Consider the following 27,994-nt stretch of genomic DNA (forward strand, 5'->3'; position numbering starts at 1 on the left):
CAATCAATGAGCCCTCTTAAGTTTATTGGAGCATTCCTTTTATAACAACCATATATGCTCCCAGGATATAACTTACAACGCCTGCCCCCAGGCCATATGGGTTGTGCAGACCCTGAAGTTTTTGTTATAGGATCTTCAAACAACTTTAAAAAATGGCTATCTCAAAATTCTTATCCGATGTATATGGGAAAGAAGAGCGTGGGAGGGCTAGTCGCCCTCTGATCTCATTTGACTCTTAAAAAGTGAATTGGAACTTTCAATTTCCAATGAAATGAGCCCTCTCTGAGGTTTATACGAGCAACGTTCTATAAGAACCATATATGCCCCCAGGACAACTTAAAAAAACACACCCCCAGGCCCTGAGGTTTGTGTCGACCCAGGAGTTTTTGTTGAATGATCTTTTAACAATTTTTAACAAGATAGATATCTCAAAATTTTTATACGATGCATTTGGGGAGAAAAGGGCGTTGGGGGTGGCTAGTAGCCCTCCGATCTCTTTTGACTCTTGAAAAGGCCACCAGAACTTCTGATTCAAACCAAATGAGTCCCTTCTGAAGTTTATGCGATGACCCCTTCCATATGAAATGCCTTTGGGAAAAAAATAATGAAACATTAGAGCCGTATGGCCTTTGCTATAAGCAATGCCATAGCATCGCCTCTGATTGCGCTAAAAAGAAAAACTAATTTTCATATATTTTATGAAAATAAAAAAGATAGAATAAGATCTAATGTCTTCTTTAATAAAATATTTCAACATGAATAAGAAAGACTCTGAGCGTGTTGTCGATTTCACCTCTTTTTTTTCTCTCACCTTCTTGCACACATTCTTACGGTCCCTATTAGGGTTTAAGTAATATCTACATGAAAACTATGATGCTAGTAATAACAACGTTTCTTTAGGATTTTTATCACTGAGCTATGCAGAGTTACTTCCAAACGAGAAGATAGGGAACAGTTGACCAAACAATATACGTAATTTCAGTTGATGGCTAAAAATGTTCAGTCTTTTAGAATCTTGGTCAATGATCAACGGAATTACAACCAAAGAAAATATGGTGAGAGTTTTCAGAAGTCAGAATGCAATTTCTTCAAAGAGAAGAATGGTAGATACCCCAATCAAAATATCAGCATTAAGTATAATAGCTCCAATTTTCAGCTTATAATACATCATGTTGGAGTCATTAGATTTGAATGGAGGAAGAACAAATCCATGCTATAAAATTTTTGCTCAAGCCCCAACTACATCTCAAAAACTTGAGGTCCTGATATTTCTTGGAAAAAAGATTTCTAATGTCTTATTATCTAAACCTTTTCTACAATGCTATTAAAAAAATACATGTGAATGTGCCAATTAGTCTGATTGATCTTAGCACCATTTACATTGATTTATAGGTAAACATGACTTATGATTTTTTTGGAAAATCCCGCAAATGTGATAGGAGAAATTGTTAATAAAGCCCTTGTTATATGAAAAATTCAAACAGTGGACAACTTAAGGCATAACCCCTGATACTGTTTACGATATTTTCTTTGAGCATTCAATTTGTCCTTTATTTTATTTCGTCTTTCAGTCCATTACTTTTTCAAGATGTCGATTTTTGCTACGAATCTTCAGATCAAAAAAATTTATCTATCTATATATTAGTTATAACTTTATCTAACACCATTTTATTACGAAATTCCAAATACAAGTTAAAAAAAATAATAATAACGGAACCAGAAATATAACATCATAGACCATCACCTTTAAGGTAGGTTATATCTTAAATATAAGACATTAAAAAATAGAGCTAATAAAAGATCTAAAACCATAGGCATTTCATGCAATATTTAATCAAACATAATAAAAAAAAAAAAAAAAAATCCGCGTAAATTTCTCTTTGCTTTGTTCTCGTCAACTCACGAAGAATAAAATAGAAGGTAACAAACTTCTTTGACTTATTACCTCTTTACTTAACTATTAATTAAATTTTAAGCACCATGAAAAGCCATTTCGGCTTTTCGTAAAATTCGTAAAATTTTACGAATTTTTTATTAATTTTCTTAAGCATAAGACCAAAATTTCAATATATAGCAGAAAACTCCATAAAGTAATCCGTTTTAAAGCCACAAACTTTATATTTACAGGTATTGTCACCGAATATCAATTTTTACTAACACTGAAAAAGTTAAGTTGCTTTTGAAAACAATAGAAATAAAAATACTTCAAGGAAATTTTGATACTGAAGACACAGCAGCACTACAACCCAGGAATTATGAAAGAACTATCCTATGAAATTATAATTCATCCTTTACACTTTCATTGACTACTACAGGCTTAGGAATTTTTGAATCTTCTTCAGCATTCAATAGAACTTCGTCACTACTTCTATTTCTTTCTTCACTAAAAACTTCTTCTTTGATTTGAAATTTCGTAGTATTGTCTTTTCCTGCTTCTTCTACAGCACGTTTAACGTCGCTGAATATCTCATCAATTGTTACTTTAGTGCTCCAAGCTTTGATCACCCTCCCTTCAGGATTAACCAAATATTTGTAGAAATTCCATTCCGGATGTATAGATGATTGGGCTAGAATAAAAACGGAAGTTAATATTAGAAATGATCGGTTACCATTTCTAACGAATGTAGTCGTAAGAAAAAGATTTTTTATATTCTACTACTACTACTAACAACTCAGTACGGCAAAAATCGCCCAAGGCCAATACATTTGAACATATCGGTATTCTCGCGAAATCTTTACTTATTATCTCTTCCTACTAGAGGCCTTCAAGGGCATCTTGCTTTGCGTTTTGCTCCAGCTGGATTAACAAAAAGCAGAACTTTTGGTTGCATATAATTCTTCATTTATAAAACGTACCCAAGCATTCTTGACCTTCTTTTTTCATTTATATCTTAACGTTACCAGGGAAACGGGATTCATTTATAAAACGTACCCAAGCTATCTTGACGTGCTTTTTTCATTTATATCTTAATGTTACTAGGACAATGGGATACATTATAAGATGTACTCAAGCCATATTGACGTTCTTTTTTTCATTTATATCTTTACGTTACCAGGAAAACAGGATTCATTTACAAAACGTACCCAAGCTATCTTGACGTGCTTTTTTCATTTATATCTTAATGTTACCAGGACAATGGGATTCATTTATAAGATGTACTCAAGCCATATTGACGTTCTTTTTTTCATTTATATCTTTACGTTACCAGGAAAACAGGATTCATTTATAAAACGTACCCAAGCTATCTTGACGTGCTTTTTTCATTTATATCTTAATGTTACCAGGACAATAGGATTCATTTATAAGATGTACTCAAGCCATATTGACGTTCTTTTTTCATTTATATCTTTACGTTACCAGGAAAACAGGATTCATTTACAAAACGAACCCAAGCTATCTTGACGTGCTTTTTTCATTTATATCTTAATGTTACCAGGACAATGGGATTCATTTATAAGATGTACTCAAGCCATATTGACGTTCTTTTTTTTATTTATCTTTACGTTACCAGGAAAACAGGATTCATTTATAAAACGTACCCAAGCCTTGGTGTTCTTTTTTTATTTATATCTTAACGGTACCAGGAATAAGGGGATGGACTAATGTTTTTATTTGTATAGCTTCTTGTTTAACTTCTTATACAACAAGCGTTGGAGAGAAAAAATAAGCCTGTCCAATTGGCTTGAAAAATTTTCAAGTAGAAACTTTGAGAATTTTAAGACTGTGGGTGAATTTGTCCGTGTGGGCATGGTAAATGAAGAATCCTTTTTTGATGAACTGCAAATATATTAAGGTTAGTGAGGTTTTTATTGTGTTTCTCAAATTCTCATAAAGATCTAAGTTTCCATTCTGTTACTGAAAACATGTAAATTATTTTCACATCTAACTCCAATCTTAATCCGATATTTGAATCAAACACATATTTGGAGTCAGTACAAAAACAAAATAATTTCTCCTATAAGCTCTTACACAAGTTGGTGTTTCTAGGGATGAAAAAAATTGAACCGAATGGAAATGGCGGCACTGAATCTTAGAGCGAACAGAAACTAAGCCATAAATAAAGTCCAACTTAAGGCAAACAAAAATTACCATAAATGGGGGTGCGCTGTTGGTAGCCTCTCCACCTAAAAGTCTAGACTGTCATTTGCGCTTTACTGAAAAGATGTAAATTATTTTCACATCTAACAGCAATCTTAATACGATATTTGAATCAAATACATATTTAGAGTTAGTACAAAAAACTAAATCTTTTTTCCTACAAGCTCTTGAACAAGTTGGTGTTTGTACGGATGAAAAAAAAAAATAAACAGAATGAAACGGGCAGCAGTAAAACTTAGAGCGAACAGAAACTAAGTAATAATTGAAGTCCAACTTACAACAAACACAAATTACCATAAATGGGTGCGCTGTTGGTACCCTTCCCACCCCAAGGTCTAGACTGTCATTTGCGCTTTACCGAAATTTGTCAAACTGAAAGCTTTACTTAGCTAATATATCTTCTATAAAAGTGGATGGAATAGATTTAATAGGAAAGAAGAGATGAAAACTAATCAAAATTGGTACAATGGTAGACTATAGAAAGTAATTTGATAGTATTATTATATTATAGTAATATATTTTCAAGAAAGTTGTATTTCTTTACACAACTTACAATTAAAAATAAAACTATTCAAAACAGCTCCTCGTTTGGTGTAAATGTTTGGTTTCACTTCTTCATTCGCAGAAATTTCAGTTCATTTTAAGTTTGACTTCTTATACGAATTAACTTATGCTTGTTTTAAGTTTGAATGTCAGTCTTCACATTTTGTTGCAATACTTTCTTTTTAACAACTTAGTTTCTGTCTGTTTTTTATTCGTAAAATTAATTCATGCATATATTATGCATGTCACAAAATCAATAAATACAAAAAAAAAACAATGTTTCGTCCCTATAGCCCCATAAAACCCAGTCTTCAAAAAGCCAGCCTTATCAGAAAAATATTGTATTTCTCATGTTCCATGCTCAAGTATTAAGGTTAGCCACCATTCAGATGCTAGTTCATTCAGATCAGTTCTTTGTACCATTGTTTGGAGATGAGACTTGCAGAACTTTTATCTTATATTTTTGAAAAGCTAGTTGCTGCACTTTGTTGCATTCTCAATCAGGCATAGGTAAGAGAGAGAGTATGTCAAACAGGCTATTTTTTCACTACCAATTCCTTTGCCTTAAATTTGTTATATGAACAGCAAAAATATTCAAGTACTCCAATAAATAGAGAAACAGAAGAATAAGATTTAGTAGGCCCCGCGGCAAATCCCAAACCGAAAAAATTCTTGTGATAGAAGTGCACAAAGGTAACAGGCTGGGACTAAGAAGTGCTAGCAATTACTTCCCATGGACTTGGCCTGGTACAGAGAACTATAGTACATGATGCCACTTCACCCCTTATCATCGTGAGCGCGTCCACTGGGCACACATCAGAAGGTACTGTACCTCTGAAGTATCTTTAAGGGAATAAAAAAAAAAAAAATAAAATTTAAATAACATGGAGTCAAACTCTAAGTTAGAACCAAGTAAATTATAAATTGACAGAACTAATTATTCCAAATAAGAAAGCCAAATAGTTTAAGGAAAGAAAGTTTAGTCTTTAAAATAAAGAAAGAAATAAGTAAATAAACGTAAGAAGTAAGAAAATAAGTAGAGAAAAGAAAGAAAAGTAAAGAAAGAAATAAGAGAAGCTTACTATACCAATGCAAAGACCCCTTTGTTTCAGCAGTCGTGCTTTCGAAATTTTGTGCAAAAACATCGCTTTTTTGTATCTTAACACATCTATCTTGGGCCATCTATAGTGAGTTCATAAAAATTGAATTTGAAGTTATGCTATAAAGAAGCTACAGGGAGCTAATTCTTGACGGTTATATATCAACAATTATATTATGTCCTACTCGGGTAGCTATTTCTTGTCATTCTAAGGGTAAACAGTTTGATCGTTGTAAGGATAGCGGTTTTCTAAGGGTAGCGGTAGCGGTTTGATTCTAAGGGTAGCGGTTTGATCGTTGTAAAATCTATCTTATTGTGAAATTCCACTCAGCAAATGAGGTCGTTCAGCTAAATTAGCCTAGTCTTTTGATACTCTTCCGTTTCTCAGTCAGCCCATCATTTCCTCCTATTTCTCAGTCTCCTCTTCTTTCCTATCTCTTTCCCCAAAGTTCGTCCGATTCCCTTACCTACATCGATTTCTCTCTCGCTAACTTTTGATTCGCTGAATCCTTACTTTGATATGCCGGATGGTTTCCGCATTTCAGCCATTCATTGCTTCAACTACGACTGACAGTATTTTTAAATGCTATTAATAAATAAACATTAAAATAAATAAAAATAAATAAAATAAAAGTTGACAAAGCATCATGCTCTGACGAAGCATGAGGAAAGGATTAAACCAGCAATTAAATAGAAACATTCAAGATTTTTAGACTAAAAATAAAGTGGTATAGTTAAAATACCCAAGAATTTAGAGTAATTAGAGGAGAAATATCACAACACTCTATCTAAGTGCATATTTATTATTCACTATATATTATTTGTTATTTATTATTTTATATTTATCATTATTTTTAATAATTTTTATGTTCGGTTGTGTGGTGTGCGTTTGTTTCTGTGTTGGTGCTATTGCATTGGTGATTTCTTTTTTCACTATATAAAACATATAAATAACGAACCAAACTCAGTTTAACCCTATGGATCAGAATCAGGGCTGTTTGATCGAAGAAAAAAAAGGAACAATTTTAGGCATCATTCCATTAATTTTATGGATATGCTATGATTTTACAATGAACAGTTCAATTTTCTTATTCTAATTACTTACCAACAAGGTTTCTAAACGCCGGATGCGAATTATCACCAATGACATCTATCTTCGAAAACACAGGAAACTCAACACGATAATTTCCGTACACAAAATTCTTGATGTCATAGTTGGTACCTGGCTCCTGTTCTCCAAACTGATTACAAGGAAAAGCCAAAACTTGAAATTTATATTCGAAGCCAAGTATATCTTGCATTCGTTTTAAAGCTTTATAATGAGAATCTGTGAATCCACATTGACTAGCAACGTTGACGACCAGCGACACCTAAAAAAAGGATTATTGACAAAGAAATATAACAAGCAAACTTTAAAACGGAACCATTAAAACTGGAAGAAAAAGAAGAGGAAACGTCAAACATTAATACTTCTACTTACTGCAGGTAAATAACCCCCTGCCAGTAGCAAGATAAGTAATATATGATCAAGTTCAGTGAATATTGACCAAAGTGACACCCAAGCAAGCTAGTAATTACATAAGGCATAGAATAATTGAGTGATGCGGACGCATATGACCTGTTGTTAAAACGCTTCAAACCCCAAAAAACAACAGCTTACTTGTACGACCGATAACTTCTTCCAGCACTAAGCAGCTTGGAGTCAACACAGCCACGTACGCTCATTTTCCAAATGATCTTCTCAGAGCTCCACCTTACAAGTCCCACTCATAAAATTCCTATTTTATTTAAATTCTTTCTTATAACCTCGTCTTTGGTTTAGATTTAAATGGATTGCCGAAAAAGCACGATGTTTGGTAATCTATAATCCTTAACTCGCAAAACTTTATCTAGTCATAAAAGACTTTCTACAACAATAGCCCTAGAGAACAGGATCATACTACGTTTTTCTACTGCTTATTGTTTGATATACAGTCGTTCCAACAATTACCAGAAGTTAGCCTTAGACAATTGCTCTGGAAAACATTTAGCGTGTCTTCCTTAACTTTTCGAAGCATCCACGTTTCAGAGCCATACAAGACTACTGTGAATACCATGGATTTTAGAATTCTAACCTTATTTCATCTTCTTATTCTTCTAAACTGTTTTTCCACTACAAAATTATCTCACACCATGGTCACTCCTCCACTATCTTTTACGTCCTCTACCTTTCACTGCATCTGTCATCCTTCCTAAAAATGCTACAAAGGTAAGTGTAGCTACCCTCTAGGCAGGGTTGCCAACAGTGGTACAATTGTACCATTTTGGTACATTTTACATCTAAAGGTACAATAAGGTTTGACTGGGCGTCAGGACGCAGCGAGCGGAGGGAATTGTAGTTCTTATTTGTTTCTCTTCTAGAAAATTAAGTTTTTTTTACACATTTATTTAGGTGCCTTTTGTTGGCCTCTTGCGGTCATGATATAGCACGAAGCAGTAGAGCCATCTGTACAGTAAGTACGAAATAGGTGAGCAGCTATTTGGAGGAGTGACACCAAAATGGTCTCTGCAGGGGGGAAAAAAAAAATTTCATCGTGCCCATGGCTCAACACGCAAAAACATAAATATGGGTACAATTTTTTGATCAGTGGTACAATTTTAGGGCGTTTTACGGTACTTTTTCTTCCGAAGCGCTGGCTACGCTGCTTCTAGGTCGATCCGCTGTTTAAAGTCACTTTTTCCTCATATAGCATAGATTTAAGTAACTTAATTTGATAAGAACTAACTGATAAACCTATTCTACCCCAAGCTCTCAAAGCCTCATTCTCCTGCCTTAAACTTTATTTAGGACAAAGTCCTACAAAATATTCCCCTTGAATGTCAATAAGTAAACACCCCAGCATTACTTCCTATTCCGAAACCAAACCAACTACAAACCACACTTCTCATCTTCGCCACAGAAATATTATCCTTGTGTATATTGCATATCACTTCAGTACTAAGTACTTATTTGGTGTACCATACAAGAAAATGACCTTTAATAAGGCTTTCCAATCATGGGAATCATACGCCCGGTCATAATCTATAAAACTTGGGACTAAAGGGGTCTGTTGGTTCCCAAACTTCTCAATTATTAATCTCATTGTGAAAAATTAGTTACTGTTTCCTCTTTCCTACCCAAACCAGTGTTCTTCTCTTAAGAATTCGTCTACAGGTACTCAGCTTAAAACTTAATCACAAGTTTCAAACATTTAATTTTACCTATGGATTGATTGATATAACAAAATTTAACATAAAATACTATTTACTTAAAAGAGTCAATATTAATTATCTATAATTTCATAGATAATTTACATATTTAATCTATTTAAACTAGTTTAGTACATATATATATATACATATATATATACATATATATATATATATATATATATATATATATATATATATATATATATATATATATATATATATATATATATATATATACATATATATAGCCGTTTTTAATACAGCTTTGCAGTTTTAGGCATATTTGTATTTGTGAAACCACTTCTTGAGTTGTTAGCAAAACAAATAATAGTTTCCACTGGGAATTAAATTCGTCAGGATTTTATAAAATAAAAATAGGAGACCATAGAGGGTTGAGGAGTTGAGCATGGGGAAGGCAGGTTTTTCTACAAAATTAATACGATAGGTTTTCACTTATACAGGTGAATTACTTTCAAAAAACACTTATTGAAATTTACTATCAGCAGATGGATTAATTCATAGCCCCAGCTACTCTCAGCTAATTTATCTTTACAGAAGGGGTTAAAAAAGACAAAAAGGGTAGTAAAGAGAAGAGTCTAGGTTAAGAGCTCTATCATCTGTCAACATCTGACTTCATTTTCAACCTGTAATATCATTTTCTGACGCTTAAGAAAAAAAGACGTGCCTATTCAATATCCTAAATAAATATTTTACTAACAATTTTCACCTATATAAATATGACTACACAGAGCTTTGAGAGGGGGAGGGTATAATATTATACCCACGATAAAAAGAATGCACAATAATATAGAGGTATCATTAACATGTTAAAAAGAAAAACGAAAAAATCCTTACAGTTCCTCGATATTTCTCAAGCGACAATGGGTTGCCATCCAAGTCATTGACTTGAAATGAATAAAAGTCCACATCTTGAGATATATCAGATAAAACTAACCCAAAAACAGCAACAACGAAAATAAAAAATGGCCTCATTTTTCTGTGATAACAAGGTTCCTGAAATAAGAAATAACACCAAACATTATAATAAATGAAGGATTAAATGGCAATAATAGCGGACTAGTCTATTTAATTATGTATTCGTTATTTTATATTATTATTTATAAGTCAAGCATTTCAACTCAAGACCAAAAAATAAAATGAGGATACATGACTTATTATAAGTGAAGACAACTTTTAAGCCTTGGAAGAGGGGGAAGAAAACTGTTTCAAAGAGGGGGTATGGGCGTTGCTAGAAAAAGTGCATTATTATGCTGCAAGTTTTCTTGGTATAAACAAATCTAAGGCAGAGAAATTACTTTCATCATCTTTTTATGCCCTTATGCCTTTCTAGTTATGATACTTTACATTTTTTAACATAATCTACACCTCTTGGGAGAACTTGCAAATTTCTTCATAATAGATACACTGGTGATTTTAGTTTTTATTCAAATTAAGCGCACATTGAGGTACACTACTTATATAAGAACATTCCAATATTAGAGACTTGAAAGTGCAATTCAGGGTGGCAAACATGGTCAGCCGGTCTCACAGAGATTTTAAAAATGGAACGCACCATTTTCACTACTTATAACCCGACCAATTAGTTTTAGCAATTGAACAACTGGTCTCAAATTCTAACCACTAGCCTCATGAAAACTTGCTGTCGGGAGTCAATTAAAATAGTATTTCTTTGCTATTTTTACTTTGAAATAGAATGAAAGCAAGGATTTTTAAAGATGGAGTAATTATAGCTACATTTTAGGCCTTTGGAACTAGGAGTGCTTTGAATAAGCTAAACTGTTATTATCAAACACAACAAAGAGTGTTTTCATGATACCTATCGTTGTACTCAACGAATTTCAGCAATCAGAGTATCATGCCTTTCAACTAAATATGTGTCTCAATAGTTAAGCAGCTCTTGTTCTTCATGTACGGCAGAACATAGAAGAAGCTAAGGACTCAGTTTGTTTGGAGGAAGAGGAAGAAAACAAACAACAACGTCTTCCAAATACTTTATAGCAATTAAATTAGAACCCGGTTGATGGCCTGATGTTGATGGGTTGATGGCCTGGTTGATGACCCGGTGGAAGACAAAATTTGAGCAACGGAAGCCGCAATGCATGTGAAAGTAAGCGGATTTTGCTTTCTGTCTCCATTTTAGCAGGTGGGGGCGTCACAACGGATGGGGGTGGCAGCAACCCAAAGTTTCTGATAGTCAGTAAACTTTGGACTAAAACTCCAAAATTATACTGAATCCAAGGAACAAACGGAGTAGTTATAATGGAAGCATAGAATCAACAATTTCAATTTCAATTCAATACTAATTCCAAGATCCGGTAGAGAAGGTCCAAAATTCAGTGGTGTAATTTATAAATTCTACGAAGGAAGTCTTTTAGTGATATGGCTAGTTATTAAGCATAGTTAAAACCGAATCAAGATCTAAAATCGTTCCGCAAATTTGAAAAAAAAGGTTGAGGATTCGGTTGAATTTCGACCTCGGTTCCGAGAATTCAAGAATGTACTTTCAAGTCACGGCTTCTTAGAAATATTCTTAACTTAGAATCGTAGTTTTCTTCTTCCTTTTAAAACAAAAGTAACGATTGAAAATTATCCTCCCAATTTTCAGTACGCAAAATTCGAAACAAAATCAAAATGTTGTGAGTTTTCCAATACTATCATAGATTGAAGCAGGTCAAATCTTTTGCTAATACAAGAAATAGAAAGGTCGTTTTGTGGAGGAAGAACAGTTTTATGGAAAAGGCACTTAGTAATCCCCTGAATTCAGAATATTTTGTCGCTTCGCGGCATACTGAGTCACTTGAAAGACGGAAACTGATAATCCTTAATCCCATGATTAAAACAAACAAAAGAAAGATATGTAATAAAACAAGCTGGTAACTAAAACACAGGGATAGAATGACCAAGAGAATGACAAATTACGGCTCATGGCATGTGATAGATCTTAAAATTGAAACAAGTCTTAATAGATATATAAAAGCAAAATAAGAGCCGCAAAGGGGAATATTTTTACTGTTGTGAGTCGCTTCGTATAAATTATTGAACTATTTTTAGGAAAGTCAAAAGAACTGCTGCAAGTGGGGGATTAAGCTCTTTAAGAAAATATTGTGAAATTTCTGGGGGGGGGGGCAGGCTCCAAAACCCCTTAGATACCATCACTGCCTGCTTTATCTATAAGCTTTGATTTCTATTTTCTGGTTAGAAATCAATATTGATAGACTTTTAAAAAGTTACTTAGCACGCTAGCTATCTTGGCACATCGAAATCAACAAACAACCGCAAAAACATTAGGTTACATATGAACAGACAGGTGGCACATCGCCGTGCCAATGGCACGGACAGGACACCGGCACGCCATCAAATTTTTCTCGTTGTTGGCACGTCTTTTATATTGGCACACCGCCAATGAATCGGCGCGGTGTCGGAGTGTAATTGGCAGGATACGCACCCTTTGGGGTTTAATTTTCTAAAAAAAAATATATGGGATTGACGTCCTATTTAGATGCATTTAAATAGCAAAAAAGAAAAATGATAGCATTCCAATTTCATTATACATTCTATAAAAGGCATTGTATTCAGACAGTATTTTTCATTAGTATAAAATACGCCTAGGGGACAACACAAAAAAGGTACCAAGGTGATGGCTATTCAAGTTTCCTCCAAATGAATATAAGAAACATTTTTCAGAGCAAAATTGAAATATCATGTAAGGGGCATCAGGATTTTAAAAATTGCTAGATCGGACATGGCCCAAAATCAGTTGAGAACCACTGATCTAGATGGAAGTACTCTATTTAATGGACTAAATAGCTCCAAAGGTAATATATATGGCATCGCTGCTAAGTTGAGTCAATATTTTAGGAATTGCATAGTAGGGATATATAATAAGGTAGGAAATAACCCCGTGAAAACATACTTGTTAATCTTCTGAAGAAAGTACTTGATCTATATGAATAACAATTTCATGTATTGTCAGGGAGTAACCTTTGAATTGATTTTTAAAAATTTAATTTATACAGTCCAGCAACCTTCTTTGACATAGTAAAAAGGAAGTTTGCTTCAAAGTTGCTATTTATATTAATGTAAGTAAATTAATAAAAATTTTAGGGTATAAATCATTTTTGGCTTCTTGAGATCCATCCAACTGGTTTACACTGAGGTAGATAAGGATGATTCTTTCAGACGTTAAGCTCTCCTGTATATCAATAAGCGGTATGTTCAGACCAGTAAATGATCTAGAAATTGAGCACTAGGAATTATTTGAAAATGTTCCAAGTCTGGAATTTGGAATACCAAGATACAATGAATTAATTCAAAATTATAGTGGATAATTAGATAACAGTAAGGTAGGCAATTCCATTCTAGATTTACTTTCATTAAACAATCTTTGTTTTATTTTTCTTTCAGCACACAAGTTCTCTCTTATATTAATAAACAATAGTAGTCAGTGTTCCAATGTGTTTAAACAAATAATATTTAGAATTTTTCCCTATCCATGATAGGGTAATCAATCGCTTGTCAGATATTTTTTGTGTAATATTTTAAAGAAAACGCTTGAGCTAGGTTACTAAAGCTTTCAGAGCCTTTCTTTCTAACTTGCTCTATGATTGTCTGTAAATGAAGAAATTATTGAACCTTGTCCTGTTTTATGACGTGTGTACTGTTGCAGTACCTTGTCTTTAAGATATCCACCGAAAGACCAGTATAGAAACTATTGAAAATACATTAGGCCCTCCCAAGCTTTGCATCCTAGGTCAAACAGGATTAGTCAGAGATGTATTCTTCTATTTAAGTAGGATGTGCACCACTCACTGCAGCTAAATTCGGAACATGATATATGCATGAGGTTCTCAAGACATTTTAGCACCCTATCCATATTGTGCGAAGACATTCATTGTAAATAATACACATGCTGATTAGTATATAATATACACACAAGTATATCAATATATTAAGGTACATGGCACTTTATTTTTGGGAAGCATTTGGCTATGTCTGGTTTGTGCTCTATTCACTGACTTTAGGTACACTTACTGTTTCACTTTCTGATTATTGGATACTGCATTGTCTAGGACTAGAGCAATGCTCTATATTATCCTACAAACTTTTAACATGTACTTCTTTCTGTAATTTGTAAGAATAACTATGCGGTCATGAGACACCTCTGCTCTTTTCTAGTATGACAAACTAGAAATTCCTTGACAAACAGAGTTTAGATCACTTTAGATCAACATTGGGTGAACATCTCTAAATCAAAAGTTGTTAGGTCCAATTCAACTTTTTACCTATGCTCTTTGTTATAAATGTTGAAGAAGCTCTTGATTGGAGGGATTTCCAAAGGAGCAAGACTTGCCAAGGCATTTCTGCCTAGATTGTTCTAGTAGATTAAATAAAAAGGACATGTTTTTTTCCAAATGGAAGAAATGCACAGGATTAGGACAAAAAAGGTAGAAAATTACACTTAAAAAAAGTCTTTTCTGTCTGAAAGTAAGGGTCAAAATTAAAACTTTAAATGAACAGAAATTATTATGTGTATTAGGGGGGAGGGTCCATTCCTCTAGCCCCACTCTTTACTCCAAAGTTTTGTAGTTTAAAAAAAAACACTTTTCATTCAAATTCGAAAGGCCTTACATTTGAGCAGCCTTTCTTAAAGAACTGTGACAAAAAGTCAAACTTCTGCATAAAGAACGAGGATTGAGGAAAGGAAAGCACCCTCAACATATACAGAATAATTTCTGTTTGTTTCAAGTTCTAATGTGGCTCCTTACTTTCTACTGAAAAGACTTTCGGTTAAATGTAATTTCTCAACCTCTCTTAAAATCAAGCCAGGAAGTACCCTCTCCCTCCACCCCATGTAATATTTCCACCAAAAACATTCTGCCACAGAAAATACCCCCAAAAAATGTCTCTGCATTTTCTAATAATAAATACTGCATGTAAACAATGGAAAAATTGCATAACTTACAGCCCTTTCCTTGGGGACTAATGAGGTCATGTCATACCCAAAGGCATAATAATTGGACTTTCAAAATATGCTGAATCAAACAGATATCATACTAATATTTTAGGCCACTTAAAAGGGTAATAGAACTTTTGGTCAAATGAGGCCTCTCCTGATATTCTAGGATCATCGGTTCAATAAGATCACCCCCAGGGAGAGAAACAAACAATAAAAAAAACAACATGATCTTTCTTCTGGCAAAAACTGCAAAATTCCACATTTTTGTACAGGCGCATAGATAAGACCGCTTCGAAGTTTATACTGATCGCCCATTCAATATATACATTATATGCCCCCAGGGTATAACTTACAACCCTTGCCCTGTGGGCTGTGGGTGGTTTTCATCCTCCAAAACATAATTTCCAGACCTTTGAATTACGTTCAACAAAATGGCTATCTCAAAATTTATATTGGGTGTGTTTGGGGAAATGATGGACATGGGAGGACAGTTAGTTGCCTTCAACTTGCTTTTGGCTACTAAAAAGGGCACTGGATCTTTCAATTTCCAATTGAATGAGGTTTTTTCGAAGTTTCTTTGGCAACTAATGGCCATCTCAAAATTTCTAGCAGATGTATTTCAGGAAAATATGAGGCGTTAGTGGTGGTGGTGGGGGGATATTCGCCCTCTGATCACTTTGAATCTAAACAAGGGCAGTAGAACTTCTTATTACCAATCCAATGAGCCCTCTCTAAAGTTTATCCGATCACTCTTTCTATATATACCTTATAACTTAAAACTCATACCCTGAGGGATCTGAGGGAGGGGGGTTCTAATCCTCAAATACATAATTCCCGGACTTTCCCATTACGTTAATCAAAATGGCTATCTACAAAATTTGGATTGAATGGGTTTGGGGAAGTGGTGGGCATGGAGGGGGGGTTTAGTTGCCCTCCAATCACTTTCGACTATTAAAAAGGGCACTTGCCCTTCCAATTTCAAATTGTATTAGCTCTTTTCGAAGTTTCTAAGACAACAAAAGGCCATTTCAAAATTTCTATCAGACACATTTTGAAAAAAATGAGGTGTGTGTGTGTGTGTGTGTGGGAGGGGTATCCACCCTCTGATCACTCTGAATCTTAAAAAGGGCATTTGAAATTTTGATTACCAATCCGATGATCCCCCAAAGTTCATACGATCACCCTTTCTATATATACCTTATATGCCCTCAGGACATAACTTAAAACCCTTGTCTTGAGGGCTGAAGGTGGGCTGTCATCCTCAAAGACATAATTTCCAAACCTTTCAACTATGTTGAAACACATGTCTATCTCAAAATTTTGATTGGATGTGTCTGAGGAAATAGTGGGCATGCAAGGTGGTTTTGTGGCACTCCAATCACTTTTGAGCATTAGAAAAAGCACTAACCCTTTCAATTTCCAATCGAATGAGGTCTTTTTGGAGTTTCTACGCCAACAAATGGCCATCTCAAAATTTCTATCAAATACATTTCAGGAGAATATAATTTGTGGGGTGTGGTATCCACCCTCTCATCACTCTGAATCTTTCAGAGGGCACTAGAACAACTGATATCCAGTCCTTTCAATTACGTTGAACAAAATGACTATCTCAAAATTTTGATTGGATGTGTTTGAGGCGATGATAAGCGTGGGAGGGGGGTTAGTTGCTCTCAACTTAGTTTTGACCATTAAAGAGGGCACTGGCCCTTTGAACTTCAAAATGAATGAGCTGTTTTCGAAATTTCTTTGACAACAAATGGCCATCTCAAAATTTCTAGCAGATACATTTCAAGAAAGTATGAGGTGTTTGTGTTGGAGGGGGGGATATTCACCCTCTGATCGCTTTGAATCTTAACAAGGGCACTAGAGCTTCTGATTATGAATTCAATGAGCACCATCTAAAGTTTATACAATCACCCTTTCTATATATAGCTTATAAATTACAACCCTTGCCCTGAAGGGTCTGGGGGGGGGGGTTCTAATCCTCAAATATATAATTTCCGGACCTTTCCATTACCGTGATCAAAATGGCTATCTAACAATTTGGATTGGATGGTTTTGGGGAAATGGTGGCCATAGGAGGGGAGGGGTGTTGGTTACCCTCCAATCACTTTTGACTATTAAAAAGGGCACTTGCTCTTTCAATTTCAAATCGTATGAGCCCTTTCCAAAGTTTCTAAGACAACAAAAGGTCATCTCAAAATTTCTATCAGATGCATTTTGGGAAGACATGAGGTGTGTGTGTGTGTGGGGGGGGAGTATTCACCCTCCAATCAGTCTGAATCTTAAAAAGGACATTTAAACTTTTGATTACCAGTCCAATGATCCCTCTGCGAAGTTTATATGATTGCCCGTTTTAAGTACACCTTATATACCCCCAGGAAATAACTTAGAACCCTTGCCCTGAGGGCTGTCATCCTCAAAGACATAATTCCCAGACCTTTCAACTATGTTGAACCGCATGGCTCTCTCAAAATTTTGATTGGATGTGCTTAAGGAAATAGTGGGCGTGCGAGGGTGTTTCGTGGCACTCCAATCACTTCTGACTATTAAAAAAAGAACTAGGCATTTCAATTTCCAAACCAATGAGCTTTTTTTAAAGTTTCTACGCCAACAAATGGGCATCTCAAAACTTCTATCAGAAGCATTTTCAGAAAAAATAAGATGTGGGGGTGGGGTATCCACCCTCTGATCACTCTGAATCTTTAAAAAGGCACTGGAACAACTGATTTTCAATGAAATAAGTCCATTCTGGATTTTTAATGATCACTCTTTCTATATAAACCTTAAATGTCCCCAGGGCATAACTTACAGCTCTTCCCCTGAGGGTTGTGGGGGGATGTCATTCTCTAAGACATAATTTCTGGATATTTCAACTATTTTGAACAAAATGACTATCTCAAAATTTTGACTGAATGTGTTTGGGGAAATGGTGGGCGTAGGAGGGGGGTTAGTAGCCCTCCAATCGCTTTTGACTGTTAAATAGGGCACCTGCACTTTCAACTTCAATTTCAAATTGAATGAGCCCTTTTTGAAGTTTCTATGACGACTCCTTTGATACAGAGTGCCCTGGTCTAAACAAAATAAAAATAATAATATATTGTGCTCACATCAGTCTTTAATTAGGCAGCAATATAGCACTGCCTATGATAATCGTTGTCTAGCAAAGCAGCAGTTCGGGCTGATATAGGTTAAGCTTAAATTCCTAAGTAGAGATGTTCAAAACTACTCTAAGTATGCCTTTTCATGAATCCCCACTTAATATCTTATTTTAATAGTAATAATTCTGAAGGCCACTGTCTCGTTCATCCAACCATTCCTTCATTGTCCCCAGGTGTATCTCTAATTCTGCCCAGCAAACCCCAAGTGTCGAGCTATCCACAAGTTTTCGGACGCTATATAATAATGAACTAAAATCTTGATATTATATTTCTCTAAATGTTTATTCAATTAGCTTTAATTACCCTTGTTTTCTCTTTTCTTTTTTTTTCTCTCTTCTTCATTTTCAATTTATGTTGTTGTTTTGGTCCTTAACAAGTTCGCTTCTAGGATCATTATTATTATTGTTGTTATGTGATTTTTTCTTTTTGAATAAATTGAATTGAATTGTATTGATTTAACAATCTAATGGTTACAAAAATTTCGTTAGTCTAAATTTCTTTTCTTAAATTTTTCCTAAAGTGGTAAGCATCTTTATGTTCAAACTACAAGCCTGGGATTTTATTATTCAAAATAATCAGAATTCACAATAGCAGTAATTCAGGCAAAGGTAGGCCTACTTTAGGCAGGATTTGAGTTTTCCTAAGAATACTTATTCTGCACCTTTCGATAAATTTTCCAGGCAGTACTTCCCTCTATTGATATGATGACTTAATATTTACTCAAAGCTGATATAACAGAATTCCAGTCAAGACAGGTCATTCTTTACAAACCACACCGCTTTCTCTAGTTTTGGAGCACTCTTTCTATCTATTAATTCACTAAAACCAATGGAAATAACAAATCAGAGGTTATCATGAACTTTTGGTAATCTCACAGCAAACCCCCTACTGCTTAATTTGTTCATTCAGCAATGCATTATAGAGCTTTTTTGTCAGTTCCTTTCAGCTTAACATGAGACAAGACACAGAGAAGTGATAAAATAGATGGAAAATATATAATTTGGGCTATATATTTGCAAATTAGGGGGCTTGGGGGTAAACTATTCTGACAGTTGGAAGTTAGAAAACAATTGTTATTACATGATATGCATAATAATTGTGCCTAACACATTAGGCATGCAAACCACTATACTTTACCCCCACCCCCTAATGTGCAAATATATAGCCCAAATTTGTTTCAAAAATATTGTATTTTTATCTTACTTTGGTAAAAGTAATTTCATTAAAATTGAGCATCAGAGAAACATAATAGAAGAATGTTAGATAGGGCGTATATCATAAAAGTACCAAACATTCTTTAATATTTCAAAGACAGGTGAAGAGCTAAATGAACTCATAGGAATAAATTCAAATATAGATATATTATTTGAAAACCCTTCCATAAAACCTTATATGTCCCCAAGGCATAACTTACAGTACCTCCACCTGGGCTCTAGGGGATTGTATTAGCCCTGGAATTTTTTTGTTATTTGATCTTTGGACTATTTCTAAAAAATGGCTATCTCAAACTTTATCAGAAGCATTTGGGTGAAAAGGGGCAGGGTAGCTGGTTACCCTTCAATCACTTTTGACTCTTAAAAACAGCAATAGAACTTCCAATTTACAATCTAATGATCCCTTCTAAAGTTTCTGCAGCTACACCTTCCCCATGAAGTGCCTCTGGCAAAAAAAATAATAACAAATAATAAAACAATAAAGCCTTATGGTCTTTACTATAGACAATGCTATAGTGTTGTCTGTTTAAAAACCTTAGGCTCCTCTCCAGCAGCAGTTCTAGTCCTGGGCAGAAATGGGGGAGGGGGAAATACCACAAGTTCTTCTAAAATCTAACATTAAAGTTTATTTTATACTCTTATTGTATACCTACCCCCCCCCCAGATTATGAGGCCTAAAACCACTACTGTTTTCTTATCTTGGAATTTTCAAATTTAATTTATCTTATAACTTACAATAAAAGAGTCAAATTCCATTGCCCAACTAAAGCTTTTGCTTCTGTCTTATTCAAGTGTCAAATAACATTTACCACATTATATGTCTTTCTGAAAAAATACCAAATACTATTTCCCAGAGAACCTAGTCTCTCCCTCCTGTAACTTGATATAATGTCTTGTGAAAGTGCACTCACTGGCATATCCTAAGAGTTGACATGAAACTATACTGCTTTTGTGTATGTCCAGGCTATCAGCATTTTAAAAACAAAAGTTACACTAGTTTTTTGTAATTGCTATTTAAAGAAGAAATGGATAAAATTCACTGTATTAGAGGTAAACTAACTTAATATTTAGTCTTACGAATTTATAATTTAGGTATGTCTGTATTTACCTTTCAAGTTGGTAGCTATGGGATCTGGGTATTAAAGTATTTATGAATTTGGGTGCTTTTAGTGCTAATGGGTGCTAGATTTAAAGTATTGTTGGTGAGCAAAATCACTCAAGTTAAACTGAATGCCTCCAAGCCGGGTTGCCATAGGTAGTTGGGCCAAAGCATTACTAAGTCAATGCAAAGTTATTATTAACCTAACATATTGCAGAAAAATTAGGCTAATCAAAGTTGCAGCAACAGCTGCAACCTAGGTCCAAAGCAACCTGCAATAACTGCAAAACGGATTATCGCATATTTAGGGGGTTGCCCCTTCCTCAATACCTTACCCTTGATGCTAACATACTTCAGAACTTAAAAAAAAAAATACTTCTTATTGTAAATAAATGACTGTTGAGTTGCAAAAGTTGTTCTTAAGGAATTGGAAAGCTCATCTTTAGTGTAAAGACCAAAGTATTGAGGAGGAAAAAACCCATCTCATGCACAGAATATTTACTGTTTGTTTAAGTTTTTATTTTGCACTTCGCTTTCAGTGAAAAAAAACCTTATTTTTTTATCTAATTTAATATCGTTTTTCAACTGATGACAGAAATCCAGCTCCTCTTCATGAAAAATTCTCCTCACTCACAGAAAATTTCTAAGATTTAAGTTCCAAAATTCTTTCCAGACAATTCCATCAGTGCTGAAATCTCCCAGGAAATGTTGTCTTTGAAAACGACTAAATTCTGAAGGTTTTTCAAATCATGTTGGAAATCTACCCTGGATTCAGATAGATTCCTAGGAATCCCTCAACCCCAGTGGAAAGTTGCTCCAGCAGAGAATTCCCCAATAGGAAACTGTCACCCCCCATTAAAAAAAAAACCTCAAGACAATCCTAACCCTGTCAGAAACTTCCCCTGGAACATTTGCACATATTAAATTTAGTTAGCAAAGACATATAAAAAGAGTTTTGTATAGGAATTCTAGCAAATCCCCTAAGCCTACATTACCCATAAAAAGTAGGGATTTAATTTGCTATGGGATTGGGGGCAACTTTTACGTTGATGGTAGTATATGGCTTATTTTTCACTCAACTAAAATATTACAAAAATGGGGAGGGGTGTCAATTTTTATATATCTTTTGGATAGCTAGTTTATAGTAAAAAAAAAAAAAATCAGTAGAATAATTTGCATTTTCCATTTCTAGATGGGGTATCCCTACCCTCCCTCCAAATGAAATGCATTCTTTCCATTGAAGAATGCATTTTTAAGAACTATGTTTACTGAAAATCAAAAAGATAGCTGTTCTTCCCTTGATTGTTGATTAAATAAAAATAACAGGTTTTTTTAACTGAAAGTAAGGAGCAGCATTAAAACTTAAAACGAACAGAAATTACTTTGTATATGAAAGGGGCTGCTTCCTCATCAACGCCCCGCTCTTTACGCTAAAGTTTAACTCTTTCTCTCAATTCTTCTTTATAAAATAGTAAAAAACTTTAGGGTAAAGAGCGGGGCGTTGATGAGGAACCAGGCCCTTTCATATACGAAGTAATTTCTGTTCGTTTTAGGTTTTAATATTGCTCTTTACTTTCAGTTAAAAAACCTGTTTTTTTATTTAATTTCTGAACGTTTTTGAATCAATGCATGTTTTGATTTTGGCTCTCCGCAGAGGGATAATTAAAACGAAATTTGCATGTTTATTTATCGGAGTTGCCTTCCGATTTTTTGGTTACTTAAAAAGACAACTAGAACTTTTAATTTTTTACGAATGTTTTTATTAGCAAAAGATATACGTAAATTATAAATTAGCTTACGTAACGAACTTTTATATTCTCATATTTTTATTACATATATATAGGGGTTCATCCCCACGTCAGTACCTCGCGATTTACACTAAAGCTTAAATTTTGTCCCAATTCATTAAAAATGACCCCTGAATCACAAAAGCTGTAGAATAAATAGTTGAAACTACTAAAAATACTTTAGCGTAAAGAGCGTGGTATTAGGAGGAGGTGAGCCCCTCATATGCGTAATAATTTCTGTTCGTTTTAAGTTTTAATGCTATTCCTTACTTCCAGTTGAAAAAACTTTTTCATATTTATTTTTTCATTGTGTTTTTTTTTAAATAATGCTAGAAAATCCTGTATCCCTTCATGGAAATTTTCTTCTCCCATGACAAATTCCTAGACGGAAAGTTCCCCTACATATCCCCTTCTTCTCAACCCCTCCCCCAACCAAAAATCTTCCTGGAAACGTCTCTACACTTCCCAATAACCATTACTATACGTAAGCACTGGTCAAAGTTTGTAACTTGTAGCCCCTACCATGGGGACTGTGGGGGAATAAGTCGTCCCCAAAAACATAGTTATAAGGTTTTTCGACTACGCTGAATAAAATGGATATCTCAGAATTTTGATCCGTTGACTTTGGAAAAATAATTAGCATGGGAGGGGGCCAAGGTGCCCTCCAATTTTTTTGGCAACTTAAAAAGTGCACTAAAACGTTTTATTTCCGTTAGAATGAGCCCTCTTGCAACAGTCTAGGACCACTGGGTGGATACGATCACCCCTGAAAAAAAAACTAAACTAAAAAAAACAACAAATAAACACGTATCCAGGATCTGCCTTCTGGCAAAAAATACAAAATTCCACATTTTTGTAGATAGGAGCTTGAAACTTCTACAACAGGGTTCTCTAATACGCTGAATCTGATGGTGTAATTTTTATTAAAATTCTAAGACTTTTAGGGGGTATTTCCTCGTATTTTCTAAAAGAAAGCTAATTTTCTCAGGCTCGTAACTTTTGATGGGTAAGACTAAACTTGATGAAACTTATATATTCAAAATCAACATTAAAATGTGATTCTTTTGATGTAGCTATTGGTATAAAAATTCCATTTTTTAGAGTTTTGGTTACTATTCAGCCAGGTCTTGCTACAGTTCATTACCACAAACTGTTTGATAAATATATCTTCTACCATTCTTTTTATTATAGCCTGGCTAGTTAATTCAATTCAACTTTCATCTTCAGGGACTTGTACTATTTACAGTTTACAGGACAGATATATACAATTTTACTGTCTGTAAGGTGGACATAGCCAGCCACCCACTTGATTCACCCTAGTGGGAGTAATTTGTTGTCATAGATTCAAAATGCCATCTCTGTTTTGACAAGCAATTGAAAAGAAAATTGTAATTCATATTTGTGATTTTTAGAATAAATATCAAGCAATAAAAGTTATATTTTCAGAATCAGTAAACAACCAGCTTTCTATTAACATGTGAAAAAACCTGAAACACTGAAAGGATATATACATCAGAATAGGATAATTGGTATTTCTGAAAATAGGTTCTTGGATGTAAGTCAATGAACTATTGATTTCAAGTGCTTAATCTTGAATAATTTTGGTAATAACTATATTGATGCATAGCTTCGATTCTTAGCTACTAATTGATATATTTAATTCTTTTCAATTCCTCTTTGATATCAAGATGTGAGATGTGAGAGTTTTAGTTTTAAGTAATTTTGTTCAATCAGATACTGATTTTTCACCCTACCAAAGTAGTGCTATTTTTTACTTTTTCATCAAAGTAGTCCTATTTTAACAAATTTTAATCAAAACAGTTATTTTGAATACTTTCTATGAAAATAGTGGTTTTTAACACTTTTTGTTAAAAGTAGTAGACTATGTTTTCAGTAATTTTGTTAGAAGTGTTGACTTCTTAAAATTTAACATTCAAAAAATAAAATTGCTCATTAGAAATAACTTTTAAGTTGAAATGGAGCACAAAATAAGGAATCTAATGATATCAAAATGCTTTGACCCCAATGGCAACTGTCAATGGTCAAATATAGTTGCCATTGACAACAGGGACAGATCTAGAGAAAAATCGTGGGGGGGGTGTGGCTAGACCAAGGGTGCCAATATGATTCAAGAGTAATGTTAAAAGGGGGTATAGATAATGCTTTCATCTGACCAGTTTGTTTGTGTAAATCTGGTTAGTGCTGATGTAAAATAACAAAGAAACCTCTTTGAAAGCCAATAATGTTTTCCTATAGCAGTAAAATGCATATTTACAACAGACATGAGCAGAGTCTTTGATAGATAAATTACTATGGCTTCTTTGAGACTTTCTGAATGAGTAGACCAGACTATTTTTTTTCTTAGAGTTGGATATAAAAAAAATTAATTAATGAGGAAACCTCTAATTTCTATCTATGGTAGACAAATTAATATACAATGAGATAGACAATGATATGGTCATTATCTATTTATCTACCATAATTTTGGGGTAATAATAAACAAAAAAATTGGGGTAATATTGGGGTAGCCAATGACAAAAGGGAGGAAGACAGGGACAATAAAAAAATTTAATAGTCTTCTGAGTTGTCTTGCAGGGACAATAGAGCTTGAGATACTTGATACTTGTGAATCAGCCAGCCTACATTGACCTTATCAATCTGGGTAGTTTCTAACTTCCCAATTATATTTTGATAACAAAGATGACATTCCACTAAGACTTAGTATTAGGAAGATAGTATTCTACCCTACATCTTACTACAGTCAGGCAGCTCAATAAGATAGGGCATGTGAATTAGCTATCCCAAATCCCATTTGGCAAACTCAAATGTCCAAAACATTTCACAAAACCCCCTTTATAATGTGTCTCCCTTCCAGTGACCCATCATTGTCATACCCCTATTAATGAATCCCAGAAACCATACCCTAAATTGACGGGCTCTTAAGAAAAAGAATAAAAAAATCTGCCAAAAAAAGAAAACTATTCAAAGATGAAGATCTAGCATGCAAGTTTAATTATATGAATAATTTTTTCTGAAACGAGGATTGAGAGATTTTCCTGATCTGATTGAGAGAGCAGTTTCATGTTTGAATCTCAAGCAGATCAAGGGCAAAATCTTGGGTAAAGGGGCCATTGGACCAAGGGTTCCAATATGACCTGAGTTGGGCACCAAATTTTGAAGTTTATTTTAAAAAAAGATAAAAGAAAGAAAGAAAAAAGAACAGAATAAGGGCACCAGAAATATCATGAGGGAAGAGTCACCTCACAACTCCATGGATCTTTTCCTGACCAAAATTGCTTTTAACTCTTTCATTCATTTAATTTAAGCCAAATTAGCTATATAGTTAAAATAAATAGATATAGATTTATCACACAAAAGCCCTATTGACCCATTTGTTATTCAATTAGTCACAAAACCAAAATTAAGAAATTTTTGAATGGGGAGTGTACAGGGGCAGTTCCAAAAAAATTACTCCTTAACATAAATTAATGTTGTAAGTTGCCTTGTCATATCCCCATCATTGAAGCCAAGACAACATACCCTAAATCAACAGGCTCAGAGGAAAGAGAATAAAACAAATTTGCCAAACAAAGAAAAAAAAAACACATGAAGATGAAGATCTAGCAAGCAAAAGTAATTATGAGATTCATTTTTTATGAAAATGAGGTTGTCTTAGAATTTTATGACAAAATCATTTATAAACAGATCATGCAAGCAGTTTCATGTCTGAATCTCTAACAGATCAAGAGCAAAATCTTAGGTAAGGGGGCTGCTGAACCAAGGGTGCCAATGTGACTCAAGGTGGGCACCAAATTAAAAGTTTATTTTAAAAAAGATTAAAAAAAAGAAAAAAGAACAGAATAAGTGTGCCAAAAGTGTCTTAGGATGAGGGTTGCCCCCTCTGACCTTATGTATCTGTTCCTGGCCTAAATTGCTTTTAATTGTTTCATTCATCTAATTTCAACCAAATTAGCTATAGCCTATAGTTAAAGTGAATAGACAGATGAATTTATTCAGACAATAGCCCTATTGGGCCACTCACTATTCAATTTGTCACAAAACTAAAATTAAGCATTTTTTTTAGGGAGGAGGGGGTTTATTATTAGTCAAAACTTACCATTTGATTTCTAGGTATTTTTGGATATTTTACCAAAATATCTGGAAATATCCTTCAATCCCCTTGCACATTCAGCCATCAGTCTTCATCTCCTATCCATTTTATGCTCATGTCCAGATGTTTTTATTTTTATCCATTTTGAACTTTTAGCTAAAAGGCTACAATTCAATATGTCATTGTGAACAGACAAATATCTATATAACTGTGCTACTATGTTTAGGAAACATCTTAAAAGATATCCCTCTTATTTTCAACAGGTTTTCATGAAATAGGGGAAAGTTCCATGTTTGTTGAAAAATTTTTGCAGCAATCAAAGATTTTTATGCAAATTTGGCAGATATATTCTGAACCAGCTGAAGATAAATATTTTTTTTTGTTTTAAGTTTTTACTTTGCCCTTTACATTCATAGGAAAGCTTTGCTTTTTGTTGTTAATTGGGTAAATCACCACAAATAATTCATCATATTGACAAGTATACTTAAAAAAAGAGTAAAGAAGAACAATGAACAGAATGCAAATGACGGTAGCAGAAAAATCTTGGGAGGGCCCAAGGGTTCCCTGGATCTGTGCCTGATTGACAACTGTCAAAAATGCAAACAAAATCATGAAAAATAGCATAAAATTAGCATTATAAAAAGTCTATCTTTTTGTTCTAGCATGTCTACTTCTTGAAAGCCACTATTCTTACAACTTAACCTTTTTTATTAATTTAATTAAATCATTAAATAAGCATCAGGGGTGAGGTTCTAGCCTATTTTAACTACATTTTACTAGCCTATCTTGGAAAGGGGCTAGGTTAAGGAAATGAAATTTCCATGGATGGGTCTTTAAACTACCCACCTCTACTCAAAATCCCTTGAGAGGGCAGTGACCTTGGATGACCTTTAAAGATCTTTTGTTATGAGAGTGAAACCTTGCCAAACAGATCTCTTTTCTTAAATGAAGTAGCCAACAAGAATACTGTTTTCACCTTCAAAAATTTGCTTAATCAAGATTTACAGAATTTTACAGATCTGCAAACAGCCAACATTTCCTAAATTTAGAAAAAAAAACTATTGCTAAAGCTTAAAATTCTACTCAAGTAACAGGAATTGAATTTTCAGACCTAAAACCAGAGAAAAAGAAACTGATAGGCTAACTGAAAATTAAGGTAAAATGATGTAAAATTTGCAAAACTAACTTGACCTGTCAATTAGTCAAATTTCTAAGACTTAAAAATCAAAAGAGGGTTAACATAAAAGTTTGGTAATTTCTTCCTAGAGTATTTCTCTGGCCTTGGATTCATAACTGAAAGGTTCATTTTCCTTACCAAACCCCTTTCAAGATAGCAAAAAGTAGTCAAACTAAAATTTTACCATATAGGCTATAAGGAACAAGAATTTTGCTACTGAAAATGTGTTGTGGCTTTTAAAATAAAAGTGTATATTAGACTTTTGAGCTAGGCTATATTTGGAATCAGCATTAGTCATAGCCCAAGAGAAGAATATAGGCTAATGGTAGCCTAAGTAAGATTTTTATATCTGGTCTCTGCCATACAATATTCGTCAGCCTTGTATATCATACTAGATAGAACTAAGCGTTGCCTTTCAAAGTCACCCAGCATTTTAATAGAATGTGTAACATAACATAGACTACAAAGACAGGAATTTTTTCTAAAATTAAGAAAA

At 34.0% G+C, this 27,994-nt stretch overlaps 1 protein-coding gene across 1 annotated transcript; it reads right to left on the reverse strand.

Annotated features, from left to right (window-relative positions):
- Positions 1 to 1,656: 1,656 nt before the first annotated feature.
- On the reverse strand, positions 1,657 to 27,990 carry LOC136040776 (glutathione peroxidase 7-like). The gene is made up of 4 exons (XM_065725101.1): positions 27,963 to 27,990; positions 9,828 to 9,986; positions 6,847 to 7,111; positions 1,657 to 2,567 (listed from the first exon to the last, which is right to left on the reverse strand). Exons 2-4 carry the CDS (start codon positions 9,963 to 9,965, stop codon positions 2,278 to 2,280), a joined length of 693 nt encoding a protein of 230 aa, XP_065581173.1. The 5' UTR covers positions 9,966 to 9,986; positions 27,963 to 27,990; the 3' UTR covers positions 1,657 to 2,277.
- Between the last annotated feature and the right edge of the window lie 4 nt (positions 27,991 to 27,994).

This window comes from Artemia franciscana, chromosome 21 (genome assembly GCF_032884065.1).
Source record: "Artemia franciscana chromosome 21, ASM3288406v1, whole genome shotgun sequence".
NCBI classification, from domain to species: Eukaryota; Metazoa; Arthropoda; class Branchiopoda; order Anostraca; family Artemiidae; genus Artemia; species Artemia franciscana.